We start from the raw sequence: 27,662 nt of genomic DNA, 5'->3' as shown, positions 1-27,662 counted from the left end.
CCCATCCTTTCTATTCTCACCTCCATCTTTTACCACTGCTATTTTTTGTTGTTGTTTAGGCCTTTACACTTATTTTCTTTCTTTTAATGTATTTAGTTGTTACAGGGTCTCACTATGCAGCTCAGACTCTAGTGATCCTCTTGTTTTCAACCTCCCCAGCTCTGAGATTACAGGCCTGCGCCACCACACCCAGACTGGGGGCAGGGCTGGTACAGCATGTGGTACAGGGGATCAAACCTCAGTCCTTGCGCTTGCCTAAGCAGGCGCTTTCATCCATTGAGCTATCTCACCGGACCCCAACACTTATGTTATTTTCTACTTGTGCCTGTTTGCTGTATGACCAGAACACCAATCATCGCTACCCACCACTTAAGCCCTTTTATCTCACCATCCTGTATTCAAAAATTTATGGCTACTCCCCACCCTTACAAAATGGGATTCTAATCCCTTCACAGTCTTAGCTCAGATTACTTTATATCCTTGTTTCTCACTATTCCTGAAAATAAACACTTTGCTCCAGCTGGCATGGTGTATTCTGTGGTAATCCAACCTACAACATTTATGACTGAAACCTTTATTAACCATTATGACATGTTCTAAATATTTACTGGGCATTTGCTACTCTGCCAGACAATATACTAATGCTGTGGCCACAAGGGTGAGCAAGAGAAACCAAGTCCCTTTCCCCACAGAACTTACAGGCCACCCAGTTATACAAGGGAGCACCTGAGACATGACATTCCTGACATTCCCAACCCCAAGGGCTTGCTTCCTTCCTCCAAAAACGTCAAATGTGTCAAGACATCCCTAGCGGCTGAACACTGTGGTCTAGGCTGCAAGTAGGGCAGGAGTTCAGAAGAAAGGAAGGGCTGGCCCAGTGAGAGCTGGAGCGCTTGGCATGGTTTCTTTGAAGATGTAGAGCTCAACCTGGACCTAAGAGCAGGCACCCGACAGTGAGGGCTGTCTTTCCTTGGGAGATGCTGAAAGCACAGCGCTGGAGGGGAAACAAGGGCACAGCAGCTGTGTATTTTGGATAAAGGCTCACGCGTCCACAGAGGACACACTCTGCCCCAGTGAGGCCTGGGGACCCACAGTGGATGTGAGAATGACTCAGCCTCGGCTCCTACCACCCCGGCCAGTGGGGCTCTCTTACCACCAGAAGTGAGCCACTGCACAAGCAATTCAGAGAAAATACCAAGTTGGGATTAGGATGGGTGCGGGGAGGTCTGGGTGTGCGCGGTAGAAGCACTCGTAGAATAACATTTTTATTCACCGACATCCATATGTACACACTGAAAACAATCGCCTTGCTTCCAGGTTCTCACTCACTTCTTTACCTTATGCAGGGATTTGTGAAGCAGGCAGAACGCCTAAGGTTGTGTTTACCAGATAAGCAAACCCAGCACGGATCTTTTCCTTACGTTTATGTCGGGAACATAAACAGGCGAGAACATCCTGTCCATCTTGGTCCCCTGAATCTAGAGCAGAGTGCGCAATCAAGTTCTATAATTGTATCAGTCACCTGAGAGATGTAACGGAGCCAGGCACACTTACAAGGACGGGATGCAGGCTGCCCCCTGAGAGGGAACGGGGCCCGGGACCCGAGGTCCCTCCTCCATTCCTCTGCACCTCCGCAGGTCCTGCCTGCACCGCCCACCACCACCAAGGCCCGTCCAAACCACAGCTACCCTTTAAGCTCAGCTCCTAAAATTTTCGGCACAGACTGGGTTTCCCTTGTGATGATCTCACCGTCCCACCCCCAGTCTTCCAGGGACATCAGTGTGTCCAGCTCGCGTACACTGGCTCATAGGAGGTTTTTAGTAAGTACGTATCGGCTGAATGAGTGAATTCCTGGGACCTCTACAACTCAGTAAAGATACCATGGGTTCTTACATCCGTCCCTCGCAACCCGGAGGAGCTCACTACTGCCGAGAACTTCGGGTCGGGCCGGGGGCCCCGGGAATCTGGCGCGCCACCGGGGCGCGGGTCCTCAGCTCAAGTCGGGACTAAGGCCCCCGGCTTCCACAGAACGCGCGCATCACGAGGTCGTTAAATGTTTTCCCATCTGCAAAATCCTCGGGGAAAGTGGTGAATAACAAAGCCGGGAGCGCGCGAATCTCGGAGCCTACCCCTTGCCAAGCCCTGAAGGGGAACGAGAAGGGCGCGCGCGAGCCAACCGCGGCTCCGGGAAGAGGCAGCGACTCCCGCCGCCAGAGAACCGAGGGCTGGAAGGCTCGCGATATCTGGGGGTCGGGATCTTGCTGCGTTGCCTAGCGACAGGAGGACGCTCGCGGGACCCCAGGCTAAACCCCGCCGTAGCCTTAAATCTCCTACCATGGGGGAAGAAGGCGGCGGCCGCGGCTGTGGGACCACTAGGGAGCTGCAGAAGCTGAAGCAGCAGGCGATGGAGTACTACCGGGAGAACGACGTTCCGCGCAGGCTGGAGGAGCTGCTCAACTCCACCTTCTACCTCCAGCCTGCCGACGTCTACGGGCACCTGGTAGGGACCTGGGACGCGTACCCCTCCTCCCTCCCACTCCTCTCCCCCTCCTCGCGCTGCGGCAACGTGCTGCGCCTGCGCCGTAGAGTCGCGCATGCGTGCTGTGCTGTGCCTGCCTGCGGGCCGGCGAGGATGCGAAGCTGGATTCCCTAAGCGGGGAAGTGGAGAGCGCTTCTGGGGTGAAGGAGCACTGAGAGGAAACGTGGGAAAAAGGAGACAGGGAGGGATGTAGCTAGGGCGATATCTCAAAACCGGGCAGCCCGCCCGTGGGCTTGTTAAACACGGGTTTGGGTTCCGCCGCTACTTCCGCGGCCGGCTAGGACCCCGGGATGTACGGCTTGGCATTTGCTGTGACTTGGCCTCCGTTCATCCCAGGTCCTCATCTGGCTGACTCCCACGGCCTCCAAGTTGTGCCCGGATATCAAGCCAGTGTGTTTTGCCTGGTGTGCCCGCCTCTGCCCCTCTGCCCGGGTGCTGCTCCCCAGAGGGCCAGCTCCTCTTTAAACTACACAATTCACACCTTTTTTTTTTTTTTTTTTTTCCGGAACCGGGGATTGAACTCAGGCCTTTGCACACCTAAGCCTTGAACCCTCGCCCTGACCAAGAGTTCTTGCGTGCTCCTGTAGCATTCCCTGTGTGTACCTCTGAATCAGCCTTCCTACGTTTGAACGCCGGGTGAAACTAGGGGCCTTTTATACCACCTTCTGGGGGGCCCTGTGCCCAGCCTTGAGATCTGGCTTAGTCCACATCCTTAAAATAAGTAGTTGAAAAGAAAGTGTTCGTTCCACATCTATTAGGCCTATCAAGCACTTTTTGCCTGGAAGGCTGTGTTGGTGGGGCTGGTAGGATTTTGCACTGTGGTGAGGGAAAGTGAGGAAGCAGAGGGCAAGCGGAAGCCAAGTGCTGTGAAGCATGACACACCGCGAGTGTTCACCAGGATATCTGGTTGGGCTCCATGTGTTCCTCAGTCTTGGCCTCTACATCGAAGCTTTGGGTTTTTGGGGGGTGGGTGGGGAGCCCCTTATGCTATGTGTTGTGTCACAATCCTTAGAACTACGGCAAGGGAGAAATTCTTTCATTTCATGAAGAACCTGTTTGTTGCCCATGGATTTAAATGACTTCCCTAAGGGATACAGCCACAGAGTTAAAATCAAGCCAGGTCTGTGTCCCCAGAAGCTAGCACAGTTCCTGCCACATGATGGAGACATAAAAAAACTATTTATGGGATAAAGGAGCACTTGACTGTGACTCCGTTCTGTCTCTTGCTGGAGGACTTCTCAAAATCTACTTAGTCGCACTTCTTCACTTCATAAAGACAGCAAGCCCCGTCTTACCACGTAGTGTGCACAGCTGAGACTGGAAACTTGGCACTCTTGATCCCCAGCACAATGCTAGTTCCCATCTAGTAGGCAGCCTGACTCTGGTTTGTACAGCTCTCTGGGACCATGCACATTAGTTAGGGACAAAAGTCTCTGACACCTGTAATAACCTGAGTGTGCTCAATGGTACATGATTGTGTGCTAGACTGAGGGACAGATCACATGCCAATAAAGAGATTCAGGGATGGGAATAATCCCTGTAAGGGACAATAACAAGGAAAGTCTTGGCTTGGACTCTGAAGGATATTGAGGAGTTTCACTGACAAAAGCCAACGTTTTTGTTCTCCTAGTCACTACCTTAGTTTTGGCCAGCTCTTTCACTTAGCCTCCTCTTCCATTAGCCTCTCTAGTTGAATGTTGACAGAGTACGGTTCCAGACACCCAGGGTTGTAATTCTCTTGTGCAGAAACTTCCTTGCTTGGATCACACACTTCCCTGTGTGCTGTATGGGGCTCAGACTTATCTTCTGCTCCTTGCCCACTCCCCTGGCACTTGCTGTCCCATAAAGCCATCCTATTACCTCCAAGCATCCACCTCCACTTTCCTTCTTGTCCACTGCCTGTTGAAATATTATACCACCTCCGGTGTTCAACTCAGATGCCATTTCCTTTTTACTTCTAGAATAGAAGAAGTCAAGGTTGGGAAAGATACCTGTAGGTAACAGCAGTACTGTTCCTACTTGTTCCTTCATTATAAAACTTACGATTGAAAAACCAGGAATCAGGCCAATCTGGGTTTGAGTCTCAGCTTGTGAGAGTGTGTTACATGTATGGGCCCCCATGGACAGTCCACTAGTAAGAATGCTGCTTTGGAAGCCCCTTCCTTGTTGACTTTAGACTTAGCCATGTTTTGATCGATAGGGCCTTGGCAGGCATGATTCAAACAAGCTTGGTAAATGCTGGCGTACTGAGGCTGGTCCTCACAGAAGCTGCTCCTCATGCTGTGAGGAAGCCCAATTACCCTGCTGGAGAAAGAGACCAAAGAGAATCTTTGGCAGATGTCTGGCCACCAGTGTATTCTGTGAGAAAGACAGATGGCCCATCTGTAGCTAACCTGGCCATCCCAGCTGAGGTACTGGCCTTGTGACTGAAGCTTCCTGAAATATTCTGGCTCCAACGTAGCCTCTAGGTGACTGCATCTGCATACAAGACCCCACATTCACCCAGCTGAGCCTGCCCAGATGGCAGAGGATGGGCATGTAAGTAGTCTCTACCACTAAGTTCTGGGCTGAACTGTTCCAAGCAGATCAGTAAAACATTGGCTTTGAGATCCTGGACAGTTTCTTTCACTGGAATCCAGTGTGTGCCTCTGAGGAATGGAGATGATCTCACCTACCTCCTTATGAGAAATCAGTGATACTCATAATGTATACAGAAGGCCTAGGCATGTGTCTGACTGTAATTTACACAAAAATCCAGTATATGCCAGACACTGTGGTGTACAGTACAGTGAAAAAAGACAGTCAAAATTACCTTCAAGGTAACATTAAGCCTTTGAAAAGTGCTAATTCCTTCCCCTTTTAACATTGTACCTCACTGTAGGTGCTTACTCCTTATCAAACTCTCCACATGATCTGTAAGCCAGACTCTTTTTTTCCCGATTCCTTCTACATTGATTTTCATCCTTACTCGGTAGCATACAAACCACCACCCCAAATGCACACATCATTTGAAAACTGGCATTTGCTTTGGTTGGGCCTGACTTCCACCTCCGAGTTGCCTCACTGCTGTGGACGTCAAACAGACCTACGGCCATGGCTCAAGTCACAGGATCCCTAACTGATGAACTGAGGGACAAGAGACCTGGTGCTCTCAATGGAAACGAAGATCCTGATGCAGTGCTTGGAATAAAGAGGGTGACGAGGCTATGCCTGCACTTCTCCTTCTTCCTGTCTTTTCTCTGTTCTTGTTTCTTTTCAGAGAAACATCACCTTAAACCTTTTTACTCAGGCTCCTGGCATAGAGCTTCAGTTTCTTTCATTCTTCATCTCTCTCGGGTCACTTCCTAATGGCTTCTGCTTTTCCACCTCAATGAAGGTGCTATTACTAAGTCTCCCAACAATTGGCTTTAAACATGTAAGACTACGCATAGCTGACAGTAAGACCCAGCTGCTGATCAATTTCTTCCCCATTCAAAACTCTGATGCCTTCCTAAGCGGAGAGAAAAAACAGCCTCCTGCAGGTTACTTAAATGTGAATTCATCACCATTTGTAGGAACTGACTGACTTCTGTATTTGGGCAGAGGGAATTGAAGGAATTAAGGTGACTATAGGAAGGTCTGCTAAAGAATGACACGGGGCCTTTAAAGTGTCTGAGCTGCTACTCAGAGTTGAAAAATCTACACACTGTCCCCATGTGCCAGGCTCAATGTGTGAGCACAGGTGTGCTTGTGTGTGTGTGTGTGTGTGTGTGTGCGTGCGTGTGTGTGTGTGTTGGAGGCTCAGTCCAGATCTCAGTAGTGAGGGCAGGGCTGTACCCACAGAGCTATTGCTCTAGCCCTGCCATGAAGGACACAAATGGAAAGGTTTAGTAGAAGGAGGCAGAGGTGGCAAGCCTACGGCACTTGTGCTACAGCAGGCTGCTGTATCACTGAAAGTTCTAGACCCGGTGTGGTGTCGCACGTGTGTAATCCCAGCACTGGGGAGACTGAAAACAAGAGGATCACTACAAGCTGCTTAGTAAGACCTTGGACCAAATACATAAAAAAGTTCTAAAATATTCACCATCACGGAACTAGTGTAAATGTGAATGACCTTTGGAAATGAATTTTTTGTGTCTGTTAAAGGCAAACTGCTTTGCTGAACTTGCTATGCCTCCCACCATCTCTAAAGTAGTGGGGAAAAGTGTCCTGGATGGACTTGGGCTTCCAACCCTGCAAGTGGAAGTGTTCTGCACCATTCAGAATCTTCCCAAGGTACGATGCAGTTGAAATGTATTCTTCCAAGATGTCCTGGCCACTGCATTTCTCAATAACTCTTATCTAAACTGTAGAAAGTTGTTGGTTTGTTGGTTGGTTTGGTACCAGGGATCGAACTCAGGACCTTGTATTTGCCAGGCGGGTGCTCCTGCCACTGAGCTATCTCCCCTAAACTGTAGAAAGTTAATGTTTTAAAAATTCCGTGTTTGTAAAATAGATGTATGATTTATTCATTAACAATCATGTAAATATATCAATCAGCTATGGTTTATGTTTTTATTAAGTGTAATTTTAATATAGCTGCTAACCTGAAAATGATCCTAGAGAAAGAAAAGCAAAAATAGTCTCAAAAATCTGACATGACTAATAAACTGTATAAATCTCTGTATAAGTTTATAAGTTTATTCATGTACCAATTTGTAGATATGTAAGCTGATTAAAGAAAATAATTTTTAACAATTCATTTTAATTCACTTTAATTACTACCTATTTGTTAGAAATAATTTTGGTGCACACCTGGTGTCTTACTTACTTTTCGCATTGCGGATACAAAACGCCCAAAACCCAGAGTTGAAGGAAGAAAAGTTTATTTCAGCTCCAAAGCAGAGCAGCATGACAGGCAATCCCGAGGAGAAACAGTCCCTGGTGTCCCAGACAGAGGGTGGCAGCGGCAGCAGTAGGCCTGCCTGCTTTCTGCCCCCTTATATTGCATTCAGGCTTCAACCTTTTGGTGGTGCCACCCATTCCCAGGGTGGAGAGTCCATTATCCACACCCAGAACTATTCTAAGCCCATTCAGTTATCACACCCCGAGTTCCAGTATCACACACCCTAAATCCAGCCAGCTGCAAAAAGTCCCAAGTATGAGTGCCTGAGGCTTTGGAAGGACATCTAGACACAACCTGTCTCAAAACGTAAAGGTCTAGGGACGTAGCTCAGTGGTACTGTTTGTCTGATGTACATGAGGCTGTAGGTTCCAGCTGTAGCACAAAAAAAAAAAAAAAAAAAAAAAAAAAAAATTTAAATTTTTTTGTGGAACCAGGGATTGAACTCAGGCCCTTGTGCTTGCCAGGCAAGCACTTATTCTACTGAGCCATCTCTCCAGCCCCCCCAAATTTTTTTTTTAAAATCTGTTCCTATCTTTGTAGCTGTTTATTAGAAAGGTAGTGATTAAAATGAAGTTCAATGTAGCTTTTTCGTTACATTATTTTAACAAGGCAATTTTAAATGTTTTATGAAGTTAGATTTTATAGTGCTTCAACATTTATAAAAATATCTCAGTGAAAATTGTTATCTTCCATTTTCCTCTTGAAATCGGTGATAGAGTAGCTTGCATTGAGAGCTGGGTTAATTCAACTTCCTCCTCTCTGTGCGAGGTAGAGGCCGTGTAGGGCACATTTCTGTCATTTCTAGAGCGTCTGCTGTGTGACAATCCCCACGCACTTTGATGTCTGTGAGAATGCTTTGCCTGAGCTGGCAGATGCAGAGGCGGCAGAAAGGAGCCTGGCGGTGAGCGCTGCTGTGCAGTGGGTCAACGAGAGCATCACTGAGGAGGTGCGGGGCCTGGCACCGTCCAAGCAGGCTGAGGTGGACGGCGTGCTCAGGTACAGCTTCCACTGGAAATAAAAAGCGTCCAGTGTACCCAGCAGTATCTGTTGCCTTTACACTCCACTGGGGAAAAATGGGTCCAGTGTATACAGCAGGCAAATCAATGTAAGAAGCATGTATCAAAGCAGCAGAATTTTACAAAAACAAACAAACAAACAAAAAAAAACTTTAGAAACACCTACATAGGACCATGGAGACAGCCCTGTGGCATAAATGCCTGACTGGCATGTGCAAGGTCCCGAGTTCGATCCCTAGTACTGAAAGGAACAGAAAGAGAGAGAGAGAAAGAAAAAGAGGGAGGGAGAGAGGGAGGGAGGGAGGGAGGGAGAGAAGAGAAGAGAAGAGAAGAGAAGAGAAGAGAAGAGAAGAGAAGAGAAGAGAAGAAAAAAAAGAGGAAAGAAAAGGAAAGCAAAGCAAAGAAAGGAAATAGCTAGATACAAAATTCTGTTACTGAAATCTTACTGTGTACGCTTCCGTAGGGCCTGTTGGTCTCCTTTTATTCACGACACCTCCCCAGGATGCACCAAGGTCCTTATGAAAATGATAAAGCGTACAGACCTGCACGCTGGCCTTCCCCCCGCCCCAGCCCTCACACGCTGCCTCTGTACCCCTCATTCCCTTCCTATGGTCACAATGGCTGTGCTCACAACTCTATTCCCTCCCCACAGCCAGGTCTTCTGCGCTCAGCCTCTAGGTTGACTCTAAAATACAAAAACCGAGGAAGAATTTACTGGGCTGCCTAAGTAACTGCTTAGTTCCAAAGCAAGGAATGGGTTAGGATTAATTTTCCTTTTTGCAGGGGGGAAACCTTTTCCATTTGTGGCTAAGCAAAAGTCAAACTAGACCCTCTCTTCTGAAGCCTGGTCATTTGCTCAGTGTTACAGAATGTCATGTTCTGGTTTGCCTCAGAGTTGGATGATGACCTTTGTTAATACTTTTTAAAAGTTTTTGTTTTTCCTGGAGTTCCTGAATGTTTTTTAATTTACTGATTCTTTCTTGGGGGGTGGCTTATTTGCTGTTATGAAATTTTTGGTTTTTCTCCAAGTTCCCAGTCACACCTTCAATTTTATTTACCCCCACCCTTTTTTCCTGGAGTTTTTTCCTCCCTAAATCTCCCGTCAGAACAGGTTCCTCTTTGAGCCCACTGCAAATACCCTAAAGACTTCATGTTCTTCTGGTTCTCGATCCTGTATTTTCCTCTTTTTAACTTTCTGGATTATTCTTTGAAAGTAAGGAGGTGAAAGGGGATTGGGATCCAAGCCTTTGGATTCTTACATGCACAGAAATGTCAGTACTTTGCTCTTGTGGTTGATAGGCGACAGGAGTTTTCTACAGTCCTGTAAAGATGTGGCCCCTACTGGCATCTAGATTATTAACATATTGAACAAAAATCTAATTCTTATGTCCTTTGTTTCTTTCTGTCCACAGAAGCTTTTATCCTTTTACCTTTTTATTTGGGGTGAGAACCAAGAGTGGAAGGGGATGCTGAAATTTTATGTAATTATACCTAAGTGGGAGTTCCCCAAAGTTTTTTCATTACTTATGTTAAGAACCCCTCCAAAAAAAGAAAAAACAAATATTTCATCTAATGCTATGTTTCACTGCCTATTCTTCATGTTATTTATAAAAAAAAAAAACAGTAACCTTTACTCAAACTATGACTTCAAATTTGATTCTGAAAATGCAAGCAGAGCTCAAATAATTTAACAAATGTGCCCTTGAAACTCTTAAGCATTTATTTCCAGGCCAAATGTATTTCACTTTCTGAACAGTTTTATAATCACATCATTTTTATTTTTGCTTTGGATATTTATATCCACATACATAGTCCAATTTATATAGCAGCTAAATAGCATATTTTTAAAAGAGGTCAGCTATAAAACATGAACTAAAAGCACAGAATGGCATTCTGTATAAATGGCATGTACCATGGGATGGCCGATTTTAAAGCCATATCTTCTTGCCATTAAGGACATTCTTTGCAAATAAAGTGCAAGAAGACAAGGAGAGAAAAGAGCTGGAAAAGATCCAGGAAGACTCAGCAGGCACTGTACCACCACCTGAAATACTGCCACCACCACCTCCTCCCACCAAAAAAAGGGCACAGAAGCCAGGTCAGTGGTTTATCACGCTACATAACCCTTCCTGAAAACATCTGAGGAAGAAAGGTTTATACGTGGATTGTTCCTGTGCCATCCATTCTCCACACCGTATTTCCCCTGGAGCTACTGGGCAGGGTTGACAATGTTTCACCTCACCCTCCCTTGATTTTAATTTGTAAGATAAAATTATTTCTCATTCAGAGATGAGCACTTAGCAAAAAGCACAGAACAGTGGCAATATGGGGATGGGGTGTGGCCAGGGGGAGACTTTCATCTCCCCTAGAAATTTCCATTAGGTAATCCAAAAGCCACTCCATATTTCAGAGTGTTGAAATTCTTTGATATGGACAATCAATATTTTCTAAGTCCCATGTCACATATAAATTGAGGTTTTTTTTTTTAAAGCCTTGCTACTTTAAAGCACATAGAAATTATCACATCAATTTGCCCTTTCTTCTGTGTCTTCCAACAGATTTCTAACCTCACCCCCTCCATTAGGTTAATGTAGGAGTTGGTGGTAGGATAGTATTTTCATGTCTCCCAACCTGGAGCATGTTCCTTAAGGGAACATTAATGAATGCCTTATTCAGTGATAATTAACCTTTTAGAGGCTGAGTGCCCAAAGTGCAACCCCAAAACCACTTCATTGCAAAGCAGCAACACTGCCCCATGTTGCCGTTCACCGATGCCCAGCACCTGAGCGGATGCTGCAGCAACCTGGTCTGTGTGCTGACGAAAGAGGGCCTCGCGTGTCACTGAGGCATGCGTGCCACAGCTTCACCACTGGCCTTAGGCAACTTGTTGTCATTGCCAGCGTCTTGCAATGTGACACCCAATAAATGTGGGATCCATTGAAGATGGCGGCACTAGACCAAAAAAGAACCAGACACCATGGAGACACGGGCCCTTATTTCACTGATATGACTGCTGAGGTCCAGAGAAAACAAGAGTATTGGCCAAAATGAAGGAATCCACTTTCAGCGTCAGTCCAGATTCAGTTTCTGGGTGATCTCCTGGACAAGTCTCACAATCACCATAACCTGCAGTTTACTAATAGATGGGTGTAATGTTTACCTCACCCAAAGGAGTCCATATTGAATGGGCTCAAACCTCTTGGGCAAAATCCATGGCTTGCGATTATTTGAGCACCAGTAAGCACCCCACATACACACTTGTTGGTAGGTTAGGTGGAGAACAGGCTCCAGCTTCAGCTTTCACTCCTTTTTGTTGAGCCTCCTACCTATAAAAGAAGCATTTAGAAGTATAGTCTTGTGAAAGGCTTCCTAGAAAGGAATCTGCCCATGTTTTCTCCTCCAGGAAAAAAGGATTCTCCCATAGAGAAACCTGTCATACCCCCAGAACCTGCGGAGCCGGTACTCTGTGGCAGCATGGCCATAGGGGCGGTGTCACTCGCTGTTGCCAAGACCAGTGCCATTCTGGGCAGTATTCCTCTGTACTTACACATCGCCTCCCTGAAGCACAGTCAGGTGAGTGTCGGTAACACTCTATGACAAAGAGCCCTTGAGTGTCTCAGCGAACGAACCACCTTTCTCATTTGCCCTGCTTTCCCCGGCTTAGGAGCAGTCAGCGCCACTGACTATGCCTCTGCTCATGGCCTCTGTGGTCAGCTGTGGCAAGTCATCACCTGGGAAGCTCAACTTGATGAAGGAAGTGATCTGCATACCCCATCCTGGACTGACAACTAAACAAGTACCTTCGATTATCCCGGATGACTTTTTCTGCAAAAAGAAATACTCTATCATGAATGTGTTCTTAGCATAGATCCTTTATGACACCAAGGGAGGGGGAATGAAGTATAAAATGAGAAAAATACTTTTGGAAATGTGGGAAGTAGACATAAAGCAAGACCTCATAAAAGGAACATATCTTAGATGTCTGGTTCAGCATAGCGTTGGTTTGTGTTAGTGATTTACGGAGAAGCCAGGACAGTGACTCTGGAGTAACTCTGACGGTGTGGGAAGGTTGTTGCCTGGAGGACCTGGGATGTCTTTACTGACTTGTATATGCCTTTACTAGCACTTTCCTAGTAGCCCACTCTGCCCAAAACAAACTCCACACCTAGCAGACTGCCTCACACGTAAAAGGCATTTTACATGTATTATGGAATGAATGAATCCTAAGTCACTTCTGAGAGGTGCACTGATGTCTAGACTTCTCTTCGTTGGTCTAGTCAAAATGCCTCTGAAAATCTCCATATTCTTCCAATTTGAGACCTTCCAGGTTCAAATGTTAAAAAAACAAACAAACAAACAAAAACATGGGAAGCTTCTCTCCTACTCTCCTATCAACACGTTCTGGCTGGTGGTACATACATAACTGTCCATGCCACTCAGTGGTTCAGAGCCACCCGCAGTGGGACATACAAACCATGGCCCTGTCATGAACATGTTAATTAGAAGTGATGTTTTCTAAGATAGTGGAAATAAATTTATCAAAAGCCTGGATATTTTCTTTATATATATTTTTAAAACAAAATCATTATTACCTTGTACCTCATCAGCTACACACCGGCCCTTATTTCTGGCTCACCATCTGTCAGCTCACTCAGATCCTGTCACCAGGCTGGCTCTTTCCTTCAGCTAACATCTGTAGAGTTCTTGGTGTCACAGAAGTTGCGGTGCCCCTCTCAATCTGCCTTACCACATATATAGACTGTACCATCATCACAATACTTTTTACTTATGTGACCACACAGTGATACTGGCCCAGGCACTCTAATCAGAAGTACCTTGGGCACATCTGACATGTACCACAAAAAGGTTATAAAGTTTGGCCAAGAGACAATGAAAGAGAATGAAGTGATCTTGGTCCAGCCAGGGGAACCTACCAGTTCTAAACAAGGAGCTAAAGCAGAGACTCTCATGTGCAGTCCAATGCAAACCCAGAGCCATCCACTAATTTACTCTTCTGAATCTGTAGACCACACGCCTAACAGTACCATACAGGGACTCCATTACAGTATTCCAAGTTAAGAATAGTCACCTGTGGTGTAAGATTTTATGTTTCAAATCTGTAGACTACAACTGTGGAAAACTGGGTTACTCTACTTGCAGGGTGTGGAGATGGTTCTGGAAATTCAGAAACAAATTAACAAAATACTGGAACTGGTATGTCAACAAATTCTATGGTATCTTGTTAATAACACTTTCTATGCCCAATTTTTAGTTCATTTTGCATCAAATCAGTATTACTTTAAGAAATTATTTATTTGCTTTGGGTTTCCCACATAAACCGAGTATATATACATTATTTACTGCTGACAGATCCATTTTTCTAAGGGTACTCAGTCTCATTTTGATTTCTGATGCAGCTGGCTGTGTGCTAAGCTCATTCTTTAGGATTTATAAGGATGTAAGGTGTTCGTGCCTTATAGGGGAAACAATCTGCTGGACCTACAGGAGCAACCCCAAAGTGGTAGGTTGTATTCCATAAGAGCAAGAGGCGAACTGCATCCTGCAAAGAGCGGCTGTGTGCAGCTGGTGTTCTCACACACTGTGTGCATACCTTATTTATAGGAGTAGAAACACATGAACGTGTGTGTGCATACTGGACATATGTGACAGGAGGTAGAAAGTAATATTGAACTGAAGAGAGAATACACCTGAATTAGAGAAAGTGTTTGGGACTTCAAAAAGTAGAGTATACCTACAATCATTCATGTGTATGTCTGTGTGTGTGTGTGTGTGTGTGTGTGTGTGTGTAGCATTCATTGTAGCAGACCAGCTGACTAGTCCCCCGAGTAGGGAGCCAGGAGACTTGAAGCTCTGGTTGCTGCCAGAGTTGTCTGATGATCCCAAGTTATGTGATTTTATCTTCTGTCTCACAGCCCCCTCCTCCAAAACCAGAGAACAAAAAAGGACTGAATGGAAACAAGAGAGGTCAAGTGAGTACATGTAGTTGCTTACCACACTTATCTAGGACACTGTATGTATTTCTTCCTGCCCCCTTTACCCTCCTAGAGTCACTTTTCTTTAAGGGCAGAGCTAAGGCAAGTAGAAATAATAAAGTGGTAGCGCTCCAGCGCCCAAGCCCAGGGCTGGGATAGCAACCTGCCGCCGCCTTTTTATCACCAGCCTGCTGGCCATCGCTGCCTGTAGCTGTCAGCCAGCTGCAATCTCAGAGGGCTCAGGAGCATCTGTGAGCAACAAGATTGTGTCTGACCTTATAGGTTAAGGCCTTGGGAAGTAGGCGCTCACAACTAGCATATGAAAGGCATATAGGATATTTTATTCCTTATTTATTGTTTTGTGGCCAGCTCAGCCCACCCTGGGGCGGGCCTGGTGTGGCATGTCTTGCTGGGGATCGAACTGGGGTCCATGCACACATGTCTAAGCTTGCCTAAGCAGGTGCTTTAGGCCACTGAACTATCTCACCGGACCCCCATATAGGATATTTTAGACTTTCATTTCACCACTACTGGAGAAAGAAAATGCACAAAAAGATGGCCATTTTTTTTCTACCTGGTCTCCCAAAGGACAGAGGCCCCATTCCAGGTGAGTTTTCATTTCTCCAATTATGGGGTAAAAAATCCTGTTATAGAAATACAGTGATTGTCAAAAAAGTCAGACAAACAGCCCGTGTGAAACGGGGCCACACTGGCCTCCAGAGTCTTGCAACCACTGACCTGGGTTGGTCAGTCTACACAGCCTTCTCAGATTACAAATAGCAAGCCAGGATATAGCTCAGCAGCACACACACCTGCCTTGCAAGCGCGAGGACCCTGGTTCAATCCCCAGTACTGCATGCCGTGCTAGCCCCAGAACTCTGGGTGCACTGTGCCAGCCCCAAAGCCAGGCATGGTGGCGCACATGTATACTCCCAGAGCTGGGGAGGCTGAGACAGGAGGATCACTATGAGTCTGAGCTGCATAGTGAGACCCTGTAGTAAAATACATAAATTTTTTAAAGATGTACTATACATGTGTATCTATGTATATAAAATCGCAGTAATGCATTTTTCACTAAAGTCTCCAATCTTTTTAAAAATAGAACTGCTCCTGAAGGCATAGCACATCATTGTTTTAGCTGTTATGTTCATCTAGAGGAAAACATGTTGGAGGGGTAGCTGAGTAAGAGGCTGACGGGTGTCCACAGGGACAGCCTGGGGATTCACTGAATGGGTAGTTTAGGCTAGTCCCACAGTGGTGAGTGGGTACAATGGGAACACAGGCCCACTAGCAAGAGAAAACCCACACAGTACAGAAAAATCTACTGCCCAAAGCCCTATGAATAGGGCTCAGAAGTGGGATTACTTGAGAGCCACTGGATCCCACCTTTAAAGAGCTCCGTCCAGTCGTCATCACTGCCCATCACAGGAAGCTCCAGGAGCCTTAATGTAATGTGCTAACATGCATGATTTTCTTTTGCTCTTGCAGCAGCCAGTCACTGGCAAGATGTCTCATCTTGGCTGTCTAACCATTAACTGTGACACTATAGAACAGCCCCTGCTTCTAATCCAGGGGGTCTGCGCAAACCTGGAGCTACAACTGGGAATAAATCTGCACCTGGCCATCAACTGTGCTGGACATGAGCTGATGGACTATGTGAGTCTCCTCTCTAGAACATTTGCTCCATGAGGTCCATAATTGTAAAGCCAGAGCTCAAGAGCTTGTCTGAATAGTTCCCAAATAGATGTGGCTGTTTTTAGAAATTAATAGTGGGTAAGGGATCCCAATGTCCCAATGTCACAGGAGAAAGCCAAAATAGCTACTTACTGGACAGTAACATAACCATATAACTTTAAAAATAAAGCCAGGCACAGTGGCATAGGGCTTTACCCAGGTATTTGGGAGGTGAGGTAAGAGGACTGCAAGTTCTAGGCCAGTGTGGGAAACTTCATGGACATTGTTTCAAAATGTAACAAGGGTGGGGGATGTAGCTCAGCATTCCTTGAGTTCAGTCTCAAGGACTGGGACAAAAAAAAAAAAACCAGAAAATCTTAGTTTTATAAAGTAATTCTACAATAAATATGAAGAGTATTTATCAAACATACAATGAAAAAGTCATTCAACTATGGACTTGTTAGGAAATTGCTTAATTTGATTACTACATTACAAAATTAAAACTACTGGAAAATAATTTAATAAACTGGCATGTTTTACAGAATATGATCGTTTTAATGGTAAATGTTGTTTGTCAAGTATAAAAAGTTGATCAGTTGTAACTACGATTTCTTCATATGTCCTTTTAGGGAGATGACTGTTACAGTGTATATTGTTATTCACTTTTTTAATGTACTTGGTACAGGGTCTACAGGGTCCACCGGGTCTCACTATGTAGATCGGACTCGTGGTGATTCTCCTCTTTTCAGCCTCCCAAGCTCTGGGATTACAGGCACACGCCACCATTCCCAGTCTCTATCATGGTCTCAGCATGCCCTGGGGGCAGGGCCAGCATGGCACTCTGAGGATTGAACCCCAGCCGCTGCACTCTGCCTAAACAGGCGTTTTAGTCTGCTGAGCTATCTGGCCAGCCCCCTTTCCTTCTTTTTTCTTTTAATGGTTATTTGCTTTAAAAAATAAAAATAATAATAATAATCTGTGGTGCTGGTGATCAATCAGGGCTCAACACGCAGTAGGCAAGCACTCTACCACTGAGCAACATCCCCAGCCCTCCCATGATGTAGAAAAATGTTCCCGAGCTTCTTGTGAGGAGTCATGTTTTTATTTAACTATATAAAGCCTTATCCTCGGCCTGGGTGAGGACCGAGAGCCGCAGTGATGACATGTCACCTGGTGATCACATTACCCAGAGAGGAACAGTTCTTAAAAGAGACTGGAAAACAAATTCATTGAAAACTGTTCTATTCCTCGCTTCCTCAGGCTAATACTCAATTTACCAGTATACCGGCGAAATCTGCATGTCAGGAAATCAACGTGATGTTTTCTGCCTTATACACACACGTACTTCTCACTGTCTGGCACACAGCGCTGTCTCCATTCTACAGAATGCCCAGCATTCTGACATGCATCGATGGTGACTTGGGAATTAACGTCCAACACAGGGCACAAGACAACACAGAGTCCTGTTTTAACCCTGATTCTAACTTTCAACTGCAGAGAAAAAATTGAATAGTGTGTAAGAGCTTAAGTTTTGGCTTATTTCTCAAAGTTCTTTTACTTTTTTCTAAAGAAACTAAGCACATAAAGGAATGTTTAATTTCCTATTCTTCACATAATGATTGGTTGCTAGACATACCATTAAGAAAAATAATTGCATGTTTTCATCAGCAACGTATACCAAGAACGAGGACTATGCTGACTGTTAGTGCTAAGCAGACTGGGTATTTATTGCTTATATTCCGTAAAATGTACTAGCTTGATATCAGATGAGTCTTACAATAATGTTAGTTCAAAGTCATTAGCATTTTTTCACAGACAAGATAAGATTTTTAAGCGTTGCCTTACAGGAGCTGAAAGTTCCTGCTGCTTTTTTAGCATGAAGTATAAAATCCCTCCAATTACGGACTTCTTGGGAATGTGTTAATTTCAATGGAATATCCAATCTGTTAGTGGTAGCAGCAGGAAAGAAAGTATAAACAAACCAAACTGCCACTCTGTCCATTCCACCTCCCTGCCAGCACCCCAGTGTTCCTGGTGCCACTTGAACACAGACCTGAAAGTAAGGCGCTTTGTTCGGAGGAATTCATGAGACAGTGCTACAGTCCAGCTTTCCAAAGTTTCTGCTAGAAGCTACGTGTGACCTAAGAGATACCTTCCCCTAAGTCATTTCACATCTCATATTGTTAATGCTCAAAAGCCTAGTCCGAGCTGGATGTGGTGGTGCAGGCCTGTAATCTCAGCTACTATGGACGCTGAGGGAGGATGAGGCAAGTTTGAGAGAAATCTGGGCCACTCAGACTGTCTCAAAACCTAAAGGGGGGCGCTGTCGGGGGGAACTCTAGCGCAGTGCTCCCTAGGTTCAATCCGCAGCACTGCAGATAAAAACTCTAGCTCTGCCTTCAAATTTTAGAATATTTACAGTGCAGGAAACAAATTATTTGTTCACTGTGTTGAAAGGCAGTGGGGTTTTTGAGTGGGCAGGTTTTGCAATATGATTGTTACTGTCTGAATTTGGGTTACTGTCCACCTGCCTAGGCAGCCAGGTACCTGGCACCATGTCATAACCCTAAATAAAAACACAATTCCCCACCTACTCTGTATTGCTTTGGTGTCGTGTGTGGAAGGCTCCATCCAAAGTCTGTGGGAAGCTCTAAAGATGACATAAAGAGGAACAGTGACTTGATTTCCAAAGTGAAACGCAAAGATTTCTCAGGTTGATGTGGCTTGAAAATCTAAGCCTTCACATAAAAAGAATGAAAAAGAATTTGATTGTCACCTTTAAAATCGGAACACGAACCCTTCATTTTGCTGTCTCCCTTATGCACACCAGAGTAAAGGAAAGTATGAAGTACTGACAGGCACCTACAAAAACGCGGCAGAGATGGTCGACCTGTACGTGGAGCTGATCAGCAAGTACCCTTCCATCATTGCTTTAATTGACCCTCTCAGGAAGGAGGTGAGCTTGCTAAGCTGCTTACTTTTTTTTTTTTTTTAATGTATTTGTACAGAGTCTCACTATTCAGACTCATAATGATCCTCCTGTTTTCAGCCTCCCCCGTGCTGGGATTGCAGGTGTGCGCCACTACGCCTGGTCTCAGTGGCCAGCTGGGCCTGTGGTGCCGGGGATCAAACCTGGGTCCTGTGCTTGCTTAAGCAGGTGCTCAGTCCACTGAGCTATCTTGCGGGCCCAACTGGTTACATTTTGTAACATCCTCTTATGCTATAAAGCAAGCAGGCTCACCGCCCACATTGTACAGCAAAACAATAAGATGTCATTCTTCTGGATCTCTGTCACTGGGAACATGCTGCAATTTGGGCTGGAGCTGGGTTGCTTTATTAGGGCATTTATGAGAAAGGCACTTGCCAAGCACACGAATAACAGAAACGGAATCAGCTTGGGTGTGCCTGTCTGCCGAGTGAAGCAAACCATTTGCAAGCCCTTCAGGAGCACCTGTGTATTTACAAGCAACCTCCCCGATGGAAACCACCCCTGTGGTGCTTGCTGGCCCTTCTATACATTAACCATATGCCATTTTCATGTACTCATGGAAACAGGACCTCTACAAGGCCAAGTCTTTTTCTTTTTAAAATGAAATCCAGTTACGACATACACATAAAATAAAGCCTTTTTCTTTTCCAGCACTAGGGGTTGCACCCAGGAATACTCTTATCACTGAGCTATGTTCCCAGCACCTTTTGTTGTTTTCTTATATTGAGATACTTCTCAAGAGGAAGAAATGCTCCTGCTTCAGCCTCCCCCAGTTATGGGATTACAAGCATGCTCAGAGTGCCTGGTCAAAAGCCGTATTTTATTTATTATTTTGTGTGTGTGTGTGTGTGTGTGTGTGTGTGTGTGTGTGTGGAACCGGGGATTGAACTCAGGTCCTTGTGCTTGCCAGAGAAGCGCTTATTCCACTGAGCCATCTCCCCGGCCCCTAAAAGGCGTATTTTAAAAAGTTTGAGATACTGAGGGTTTGCGATCTGTTCCAACTAATGGCTCTGACAAAGGTTGTCTACAGGCCACCAAGGACTGTCTCCCCTTCTGATCCATGTAAATGCCCCTCGTCTGAATTCCTGGTTTTGTGACTTTTGAACCATTCGTATACTGAACAGATAGATTGAACACAAACTCCCAGAAGACCCCGGCTGAACTCAGCGCCAGACTGGCCTTGTGGTGACACCTCAAGGCTCCGATCTCAAGGCTGCATCACCAGCTCTAAATCGGGTGTAATGGCTGGGATGACTCTGTGTGTGTGTGTGTGTGTGTGTGTGTGTGTGTGTGTGTGTATTTTCAAATACATATATACCGACACACATACTATTAAGCAACCATTTCATTTCACATGGTGGTCCCCCCAGTTAAAATAAGGTGAGAGGAACAGGACCAAGGCTTTTTTGTTGTTGTTGTTCATCAAAAATAATTCTAACCAGTCAGTCTTTATTAGCATTAGGGATAACATGGTGTTGGGAGTAGTCTGGGTTTGAAGAATGCCACAGTTCACCGGAGGAATAGTATTTAGCGCATTAACAACTGGCAAGATCTTTAAACTCAGACTAAATCACTTCAAGTCAGTGAAGCATCCAAACTGAAATGGCTATGGTACCAGGATCGTTCATGCAGAGGTGTAAAATAAAATATTTTGTGTATCTCAGGAAAAGAGGATGACTTTAATTATGGGCTATGGCTTTTGCTGTTTTATATCACAATGACCAATTCTTAAATATCTACCCAGGACTCGGAACAGTGGGACGGCATCAGCCACGCTCTTGGCTCCAAGTGCTACATAATTGCAGGAACTGCATCCAAAAGCATTTCTAAGCTTCTGGAGCTTGAAAACATCAGCACACCGAGCGCCCACGGGCTCATCATAAAACATACAAATCAAACTACGATGTCTGACTTGGTGGAAATAACCAACCTTATTGACAGTAAGTAAAACACAGACCTGAAAGACTCATAATGACTTGGTTATAGAAGAAGCCCAAAATATCTAGTATATGAAAGTTAGTAAAAAGGAATAAATCTGGGAAGAAAAGAAAACCCAACCGTTTGGGGGACATTTAGTGTTGGAAAATAAAAGGCAGGTTAGTGAGCCACTCTGGGGATACTGCAGTGACAGCCCTAGTCCAGGAGGGCTGGACTGAAAGTCGGTCTTACTGAAAGTCATCATAAACGGTTTCCTGGCCTGTCAGCTTCGCAATGGGAAGGGACTTTCTGCCCCTAACTAAGCCCACTGCCTGGTTTCTTCTAAAAGGGCATAGCCATTAGCCCTTTAGACATTTACAGACACAGCCACTAGACATTTATCAGTGCACTGTAGGCTGAGGCAGCAAGCTTGGGCTACAGAACATCTCTACAGAAGGCAGAGGGAGACCCCAGCCCTGACGGCTGAAGAACGGGACTCACACGCAGATTCACATACCGTTCTCCAGCCACACTTCCCAACACAACAATGTCCACATGAGGACAAGCTTAGAATTCACTAATGTGTGGCAGCAGCCCCTGCAGGAAACACCAAGGGCAGGTGCTTACGCTGCAGCACACTGCTAAGGTAGTGTAAGTTCTTTCTCTAACTCACCATCACCTTGTGCTCTAGACTAATCCTCAGCACCCTAAGAACAGGGACCACAGCACAGTAAGGATGCATGCAGTCCGCTGGACTGAAAGAACTTTGCCATTTTTAATACATCCTGAGACTAGGGGACCATTTTAATTTGCATGGACTTGGGGAAGGCTCCTGGGTGATGAGAATTTGGAACTAGAATATCCACAGCAGGGAATGAGTGTACCTCAGGGGTTATGAAAACAGGCAAAAAGATCCAATCAGCAGAAGCAGACAGTTATCTGTCAGGAGAGACTAGTGTCAGAGGGAGGTTTACTCCTAACAGGAAGCACTAAGAAACTACCAGAAGTAGTAGGCAAGAAATAGTGTCAGGGAAGCACCTAGAAGCAAGCCTTTAGCTATGAAGCTGGGATTAGAAGCAGGAGCCCAGTACTGGAGACCAGGGTGACGGGCGAAAAGCAGGACACCAGCAAAGGTGGGCAGCCTCACACAGTACCAACAGCCAGGAATTTTAGCATTTAACTCTGGAATCCTATGAAGCACACGTTATCATTTCTATTTTATAGATATGAAAAGGCTTTAAAAGGTTAATTTTCTAGAGACACTACAGTGATCCCACTTCCTTTTAATTCCTAAACTTTCAGTCTTTGCTGCCTCAGTCTGACCATGCAATTCCTTTCGCCTAAAGTACTTTGCTCAGAGTTGCTGACCTAGTTAACCACGCTTTATCCCTCAGGTATTGACCAAGATGAGACGTCTGTAGATGTACATGCGTTGTCCAGTCTCACTCTCTCCTACTGGCTCTGCTCTGCTCTTCCCTTGTAGCATCACAGTTTCTCTTTGTAGTGTTTCTACAATGAATTGTCTCCTTAAGGGCTAAATTCCAGTGAGTTCATGGGCATCCTGTTGCATAAATACCAAGACCAGGTTTGGGGGACTGGGCACAAGACCAGACTCAGACCTGCACCAAGAAGCAGAGCCACGCTGGCAGCTGGCGTCAGGGCAGCTCCCAGAGGATGGAGTGATTGGTACAGTAGAGCTGGCCTGCAGTGTCTGATGGGGGACTCCAGCCCTGGCCATTCCCCCTGGGCCCACCACTTAGCAGGTGTTCCCTCATCTTCAGACGCATCCTGTCTTTAAAATGAAAACATTCTCAGTGTTGTGAGAGCTCTAGCTCACACTCTTCATAGACTCTGGCAAGTTTCAAGGGGTTCTGAGGTCCTCAAATGACTAAATATTAACAACACTGCTCTAATAAATAGTCAGAAAGACAGGTTCCCTTGAATAAAATCCCACAGGGTGAAGTAACAAAGAGACCGTGGACTCCACATTACTGGCCCTTGCACTTAACCATATTTTATCCGAAATGCAGATTTTTCTACTTGAGTAGCAACAAAATCAAATCATGTTTTATAGCACTGGGCTTAGGAACATGTCAATCTAATGTGAAAATTTTCCTCCACGGGCAATAAAAATACAAATCTTTGGGTTAAAATGCTTTAGTGGTACTTGGCTCTCGGCAGGAAAGCCTGACATCCGGGGCCTTTCTCGTTTTGGCTCTAGAAGCTCTCACTTACGGGAACTGTTTCTGCACCATACAAAGCCGAAGGAATTTCTCTTGCAGGCAGGAAGCACATCACCGTCCTTGGAAGTACAGAAGGAGAGTCCTCTGATGACAGCCTTGTTGATCTGGTAAGTGCTGAATGCTGGTCAATTGCAGAATTGCCAAAACACTGCTTTTATCACGAATTGGTATTTCACAGAAATGCAGTCTTTGGTAGAGAAAGTCATGTAACCTTTTATGAAATAGACTTGCTTCCTCCAGACAGCTACCTTTTGCAAAGAGCTAATCTTTGAACTTTTAAAGAGAAGCACAATGGAAGTCCAGGGAAAATGACAAGCACACTTAAATAACTGGGGTGTGCACTAGCAATCTTCCCTCCTAAAATGAAGTGAGAAAGGCCAGACTGTTCTCAGATAAAATCAGCATGCTTACATGACTAGTAAAACGTCTGATGGGCAGTCAGTCACACCATCTTTTTGCCTTTCAACGCTCCAGGCTTGTGAGTGGACCACTTTAAAGATAAAAATGAAACTGTAAGGGAAAAACCCCAACAGCACACTATGACTGTGTCTTTTCATGTTAAATAATTGTTTGTAACTTAGCAAAACATACCCCACTCCCATTTTAATTAAGTTGTTTTCCCCTTCAGGCTGTTGGACTCGGCGTCCAGTTTGTCAAGTTGGGGGGTCCTTCTCGTGGTGAACGGGTGACTAAGTACAACCGCCTTCTTGCTATAGAGGAAGAACTCATCCAGAATGGGACACTGGGTATGTGCTGCTTTCTCACTTTGTTTTCACTTAGCCATGAATAAGGGAACAAAGATGGGAAGAGGAGGAATAGAAGCCCCTCGGCAGGAGGGCAGGGGACTCCAGAGACTAGAAATCAACACTGACAAAACCAGGATGGCACTTGCCACAATGTACATTGTTGTCTTAATGGATTATCTATTTACCTGAATGTTTAAAACTCCTGCCCTTCTTCTTGCTGAATAGGCTGTGTGAGGCTTTTCAACAGAATTAATTGATTGGAATCTCCAAGCCTACCTTTTGTTATGGTCCAAATTATAGAGGCTTTTCTTCACAGCCTGTGAAGTTACAGGCACAAGTTTTCCAGATCGTTCCTGAAGACAACTCTTCCACTTAAAAAAACCTACGCAACACGTTAATGTTAACATATCTTTGGAAGTTCAAGGTCTTAAGAGAAGTGAATGAATCATTTATGAAATCCAAGCTTTATGAATTTCCCTGATAGAAACACCTTGTGTATACCGTCTGGAGAGAGAAACATCTTAAACAGGCATTTTTGTTTTCTGTATGATTGTGATGGCCTAAAAGAGGTCATAGCAGGCAGTTATTTACTGAGACCAACAAAAACTGTGATTTTAAAACATGTTTACCATACATACAGGGGTCTTGAAACATATCCTTCATAGAAAATGACGATTTAATTAAGAAATTACTTTCGAGTTATGTAAAGGCAGTCAGTCAGTCTGGTTGGTGTGTAATGCAGAAGCTCATTTTTTTGTCCCAAATAGGTCAGATTATATTCTACATATTGTCTATCTTTTGTCATTCTGAATTGATGGAGGCCTTAGGTTCCATAAGTGACCTCTCATACACACCCAGGCAGCCTTCATAAGGAATACAACAAGTGTCTCAGAGCATCAGAAAGACCCCAAGGACTGGAGGCCTACCTACCCCATCAGGGGCTGTGGAACCCTGGATCTTGGGATGAATTAGGAATTGAGAATTTCTCTGACTCCGGGCTGTAAATGTTAAGAGAATGCAAAACTGACAAAACAAATCTCTCCGTTGCCATTTCTGAGTAGAAGACCTTGGTGAAATCTGGGCCACTGAACTATCATTCCTGCCTCTGTGGCCTTTCTGGAACAGTCCACTCCTGCTCTCATTTCCCCTCGAGGCGTTGGCAATGGTTCGTGTCCACGCATTTAGCAACGGCCTTCCTTCTCTGGCTCAGCGTCCTCTTTTCCTTTTCTTGCTAAGTCTCTGCCACAGAACAGCAAACACCACAAGGTCTGACTGCGTACAGTGAAACTGAATAGAATGCTAGCACTGGACAGTGAATGCGCAGCCAAAGAGATTCTGGATCCTTCCTCATGGTGATGTGACTCCTCCGGCCATTTCTGATAATGATCTCCTTCCAATAATACAGAAACCCCAGAATTGGCACCGCTGGATTACACAATAATTTTTTTTCTTTTCTTAAAATAGGTTTCAATGAAGAACACACCTTTTTTTACCTTAATGAGAATGCTGAAAAGGCACTTGAAGCTGCTGGCGTGGGGGCTGCTGAGCTGCTGCCGGGGGCCCTGGAACCAATCTTCCCCACAGAAGTTGTGGAGCAGTCAGCTAAATCCTGAGCACAGTCTGGCTGGGATGCACCCTGGGGCAGAACCACACCCGGCTATCAGACTGGTAGGCGGACATCACTGTACTAGCCCTGCTCTTGAACTTCACCAGTTCAGCTGTGCTTTTCATGCTTGTACTGTCACTGTTTGTTAAAATACATATATCATATTTTTGCCTGAAATTCTGTGAGCTTTGTTCTATAGTCATCACGTTTCCATGGGGACATCAGCTCTACAGCATCTTGTCCTTTACAAATCAGAAATCTCCAAAACAGAAGCCAATTCTACAAGAAGTTCTCAGTACCAGCAACAGAAGTCCAGCTTCTGAGTTCTGAGACATATGGACATGTTTTTTGAAGCCACCCTGACGCAGCTGGGTGACAAATGTCACTAGTTTTTAAAATAGCCAAAGAACTTCATCTTATTTTCTTACACTTGATTCCTTTTTTCCCTGATGTCTTCGTCTTAAATGTTCGCTTTTCTTATATTATCTTTTTGAGTCTCCTTATGTCATTTTGAAACAAAGAAAGATATAAATTAATAAGTAAATAAGTGAAGCAAATAGTCTTCAGGTTACCAAATGCCCAAACTGCTTATAATATGTAAGGGAATTGGCAAGTGGTTAAAAATGATGTGATGTGTATTCTGACCAGTTGGCCTCTTGATACTTGTCAGCCACTGTTGTGATTATCACAGAGGAATGCCAGGAAATAAACATCCTCAAGCATACACCTATGAATATATGATGTCCAACTACTTTATATGACTGGATTCTGTTAAAAGGATTACTATTGCTTTTCCTACAAATCGTAAATATTGCTATGTACTAACCTGTAGGATAGTTGGTTTAGATCTAAGCACACTGAGGACCTCTCCTTTCAAAGAGCATAAACAAGGGAACTTAATGTCCTCATAGCAGAGCCAGCTTCTTCCTGTCAAAGCCACCATCTGAAAGTGGCTCAGTGGTAGCCTCTCAGAGCATGAGGTACAGAACTGGTTGATACCACTCTAAGCTGGAAGACTCACACTTCATGGTTACCACTGCTTCTTCTGATTCTTAGCAGCAAACAATGGGGCAAGAAACACTGGAAGGAAAATTCACCCTAAAGGCAGGATGAACAAGACTGGGTATTCACACAGCCTTTACCAATATCCTTAAAGACAAATATACATGCAATGCATGTGAGAACAACCCCTGAAGTACTATAAACCAGAGCAAATTGATTAAGTTGACCAAAAGTAGGTTATTTATTACCTTAGCCAGATTAGCACTTTAACTTCAATCCAGAATACAGTCCACTCATGTTAACCTCATTTGATAACTGGGCTCACCAAGGGATGAGGAGCATTTCAATGGAGTTTTCTTAAGACTGCTAATCACTATGGTCAGTTATATTTTTTTCCAATCTGTGTTATTTAAAACATTTGAACAAAATACATAGTATCTGTGAAAGAGATGAAAAAACTAGTCATATCCCAGATTAAAAAAAATGACAGAGACAGGGAACGTTAGACAGTGCCTGGAAGGCACTTCAAGACACTGCAGTCCATGCAGCCGCACCGCCTCCTGAGCCTCCCAGGGTTCTCTGCTCCTCACGTGACCGGTGTATCCATTACAGTTGTTCCATGATGGGAGTGGTGACACATGTATAGTGTACCCTAAGAAAAATAACTCAGGTCTTCCTTAAGACTGAGATACCAACTACTGTCCCTTGCCTGACCTACAACCTAAAATGATCACAAACGATCATCAGCAATAATTTTCAGCTCTACTACTTCCTGTCCAACAGACATTAACGAAGTTTAGGAGAGAGGAACTTCTGAGGAGCAGTCGGCACCAAAGCAATCATCCTTTTTAACTCCGGGCCAACAAGGCTGGGTGCCAAAGGCCCTATTGACCCCTGCCAGTCAGAGTTCCCACAGGGCTGACCAACTGCTACAGTGACCACAGGTGAGGACTTTATGTGAGATTAGCTCAGATACAAAACGGTGGAACAATCTGAATTAACTTCTAATTCTTACAGAAGAGGAGACATTTTTTCTTTCTTTAAGTAGGAACAGCAGAAAGAACCTCTATCCA

The 27,662-nt window shown here is 44.9% G+C and overlaps 2 protein-coding genes across 5 annotated transcripts in view; one reads left to right on the top strand and one right to left on the bottom strand.

Annotated features, from left to right (window-relative positions):
- Hspa12a (heat shock protein family A (Hsp70) member 12A) overlaps positions 1–2,547 on the bottom strand; it is a 170,848-nt gene extending 168,301 nt beyond the window's left edge. Inside the window, exon 1 of one of the 2 annotated variants that reach the window (XM_023709002.1) lies at positions 2,335–2,547. In XM_023709002.1, the coding sequence (XP_023564770.1) occupies positions 2,335–2,337 (3 nt within the window). In that variant the 5' untranslated portion in view covers positions 2,338–2,547. The remainder of the gene's footprint in view (positions 1–2,334) is intronic. The other variant, XM_023709003.1, reaches the window with a different exon arrangement.
- Positions 1,950–25,688, top strand: Eno4 (enolase family member 4). 3 transcript variants are annotated; one of them, XM_023709006.1, is made up of 14 exons: positions 1,950–2,500; positions 6,665–6,793; positions 8,209–8,399; positions 10,375–10,517; positions 11,823–11,992; positions 12,084–12,215; positions 13,580–13,633; positions 14,353–14,409; positions 15,901–16,068; positions 18,917–19,042; positions 20,820–21,015; positions 23,275–23,342; positions 23,864–23,981; positions 25,446–25,688. In XM_023709006.1, exons 1-14 carry the CDS (start codon positions 2,336–2,338, stop codon positions 25,592–25,594), a joined length of 1,866 nt encoding a protein of 621 aa, XP_023564774.1. In that variant the 5' UTR covers positions 1,950–2,335; the 3' UTR covers positions 25,595–25,688. The 3 variants fall into 3 exon arrangements, with proteins under 3 accessions (XP_023564774.1, XP_023564775.1, XP_023564776.1); XM_023709007.1 differs by lacking the exon at positions 13,580–13,633; XM_023709008.1 differs by lacking the exon at positions 25,446–25,688 and having other exon boundaries at positions 23,214–23,342; positions 23,864–23,942.
- Positions 25,689–27,662: the final 1,974 nt, after the last annotated feature.

The sequence above is a fragment of the Octodon degus genome, unplaced genomic scaffold (assembly GCF_000260255.1).
Source record: "Octodon degus isolate 3935 unplaced genomic scaffold, OctDeg1.0 scaffold00010, whole genome shotgun sequence".
Taxonomy (NCBI): Eukaryota; Metazoa; Chordata; class Mammalia; order Rodentia; family Octodontidae; genus Octodon; species Octodon degus.
Note: the sequence above shows the minus strand (reverse complement) of the source record. Positions and strands in the feature narration are given on the sequence as shown.

Coding starts and splice junctions, on each gene's coding strand:
- Eno4 (XM_023709006.1), top strand. CDS start 2,336: ATGGGGGAAGAAGGCGGCGGCCGCGGCTGTGGGACCACTAGGGAGCTG. Junction 11,993..12,083: donor CCTCCCTGAAGCACAGTCAG/GTGAGTGTCGGT, acceptor TCCCCGGCTTAG/GAGCAGTCAGCGCCACTGAC. Junction 21,016..23,274: donor AATAACCAACCTTATTGACA/GTAAGTAAAACA, acceptor TTTCTCTTGCAG/GCAGGAAGCACATCACCGTC.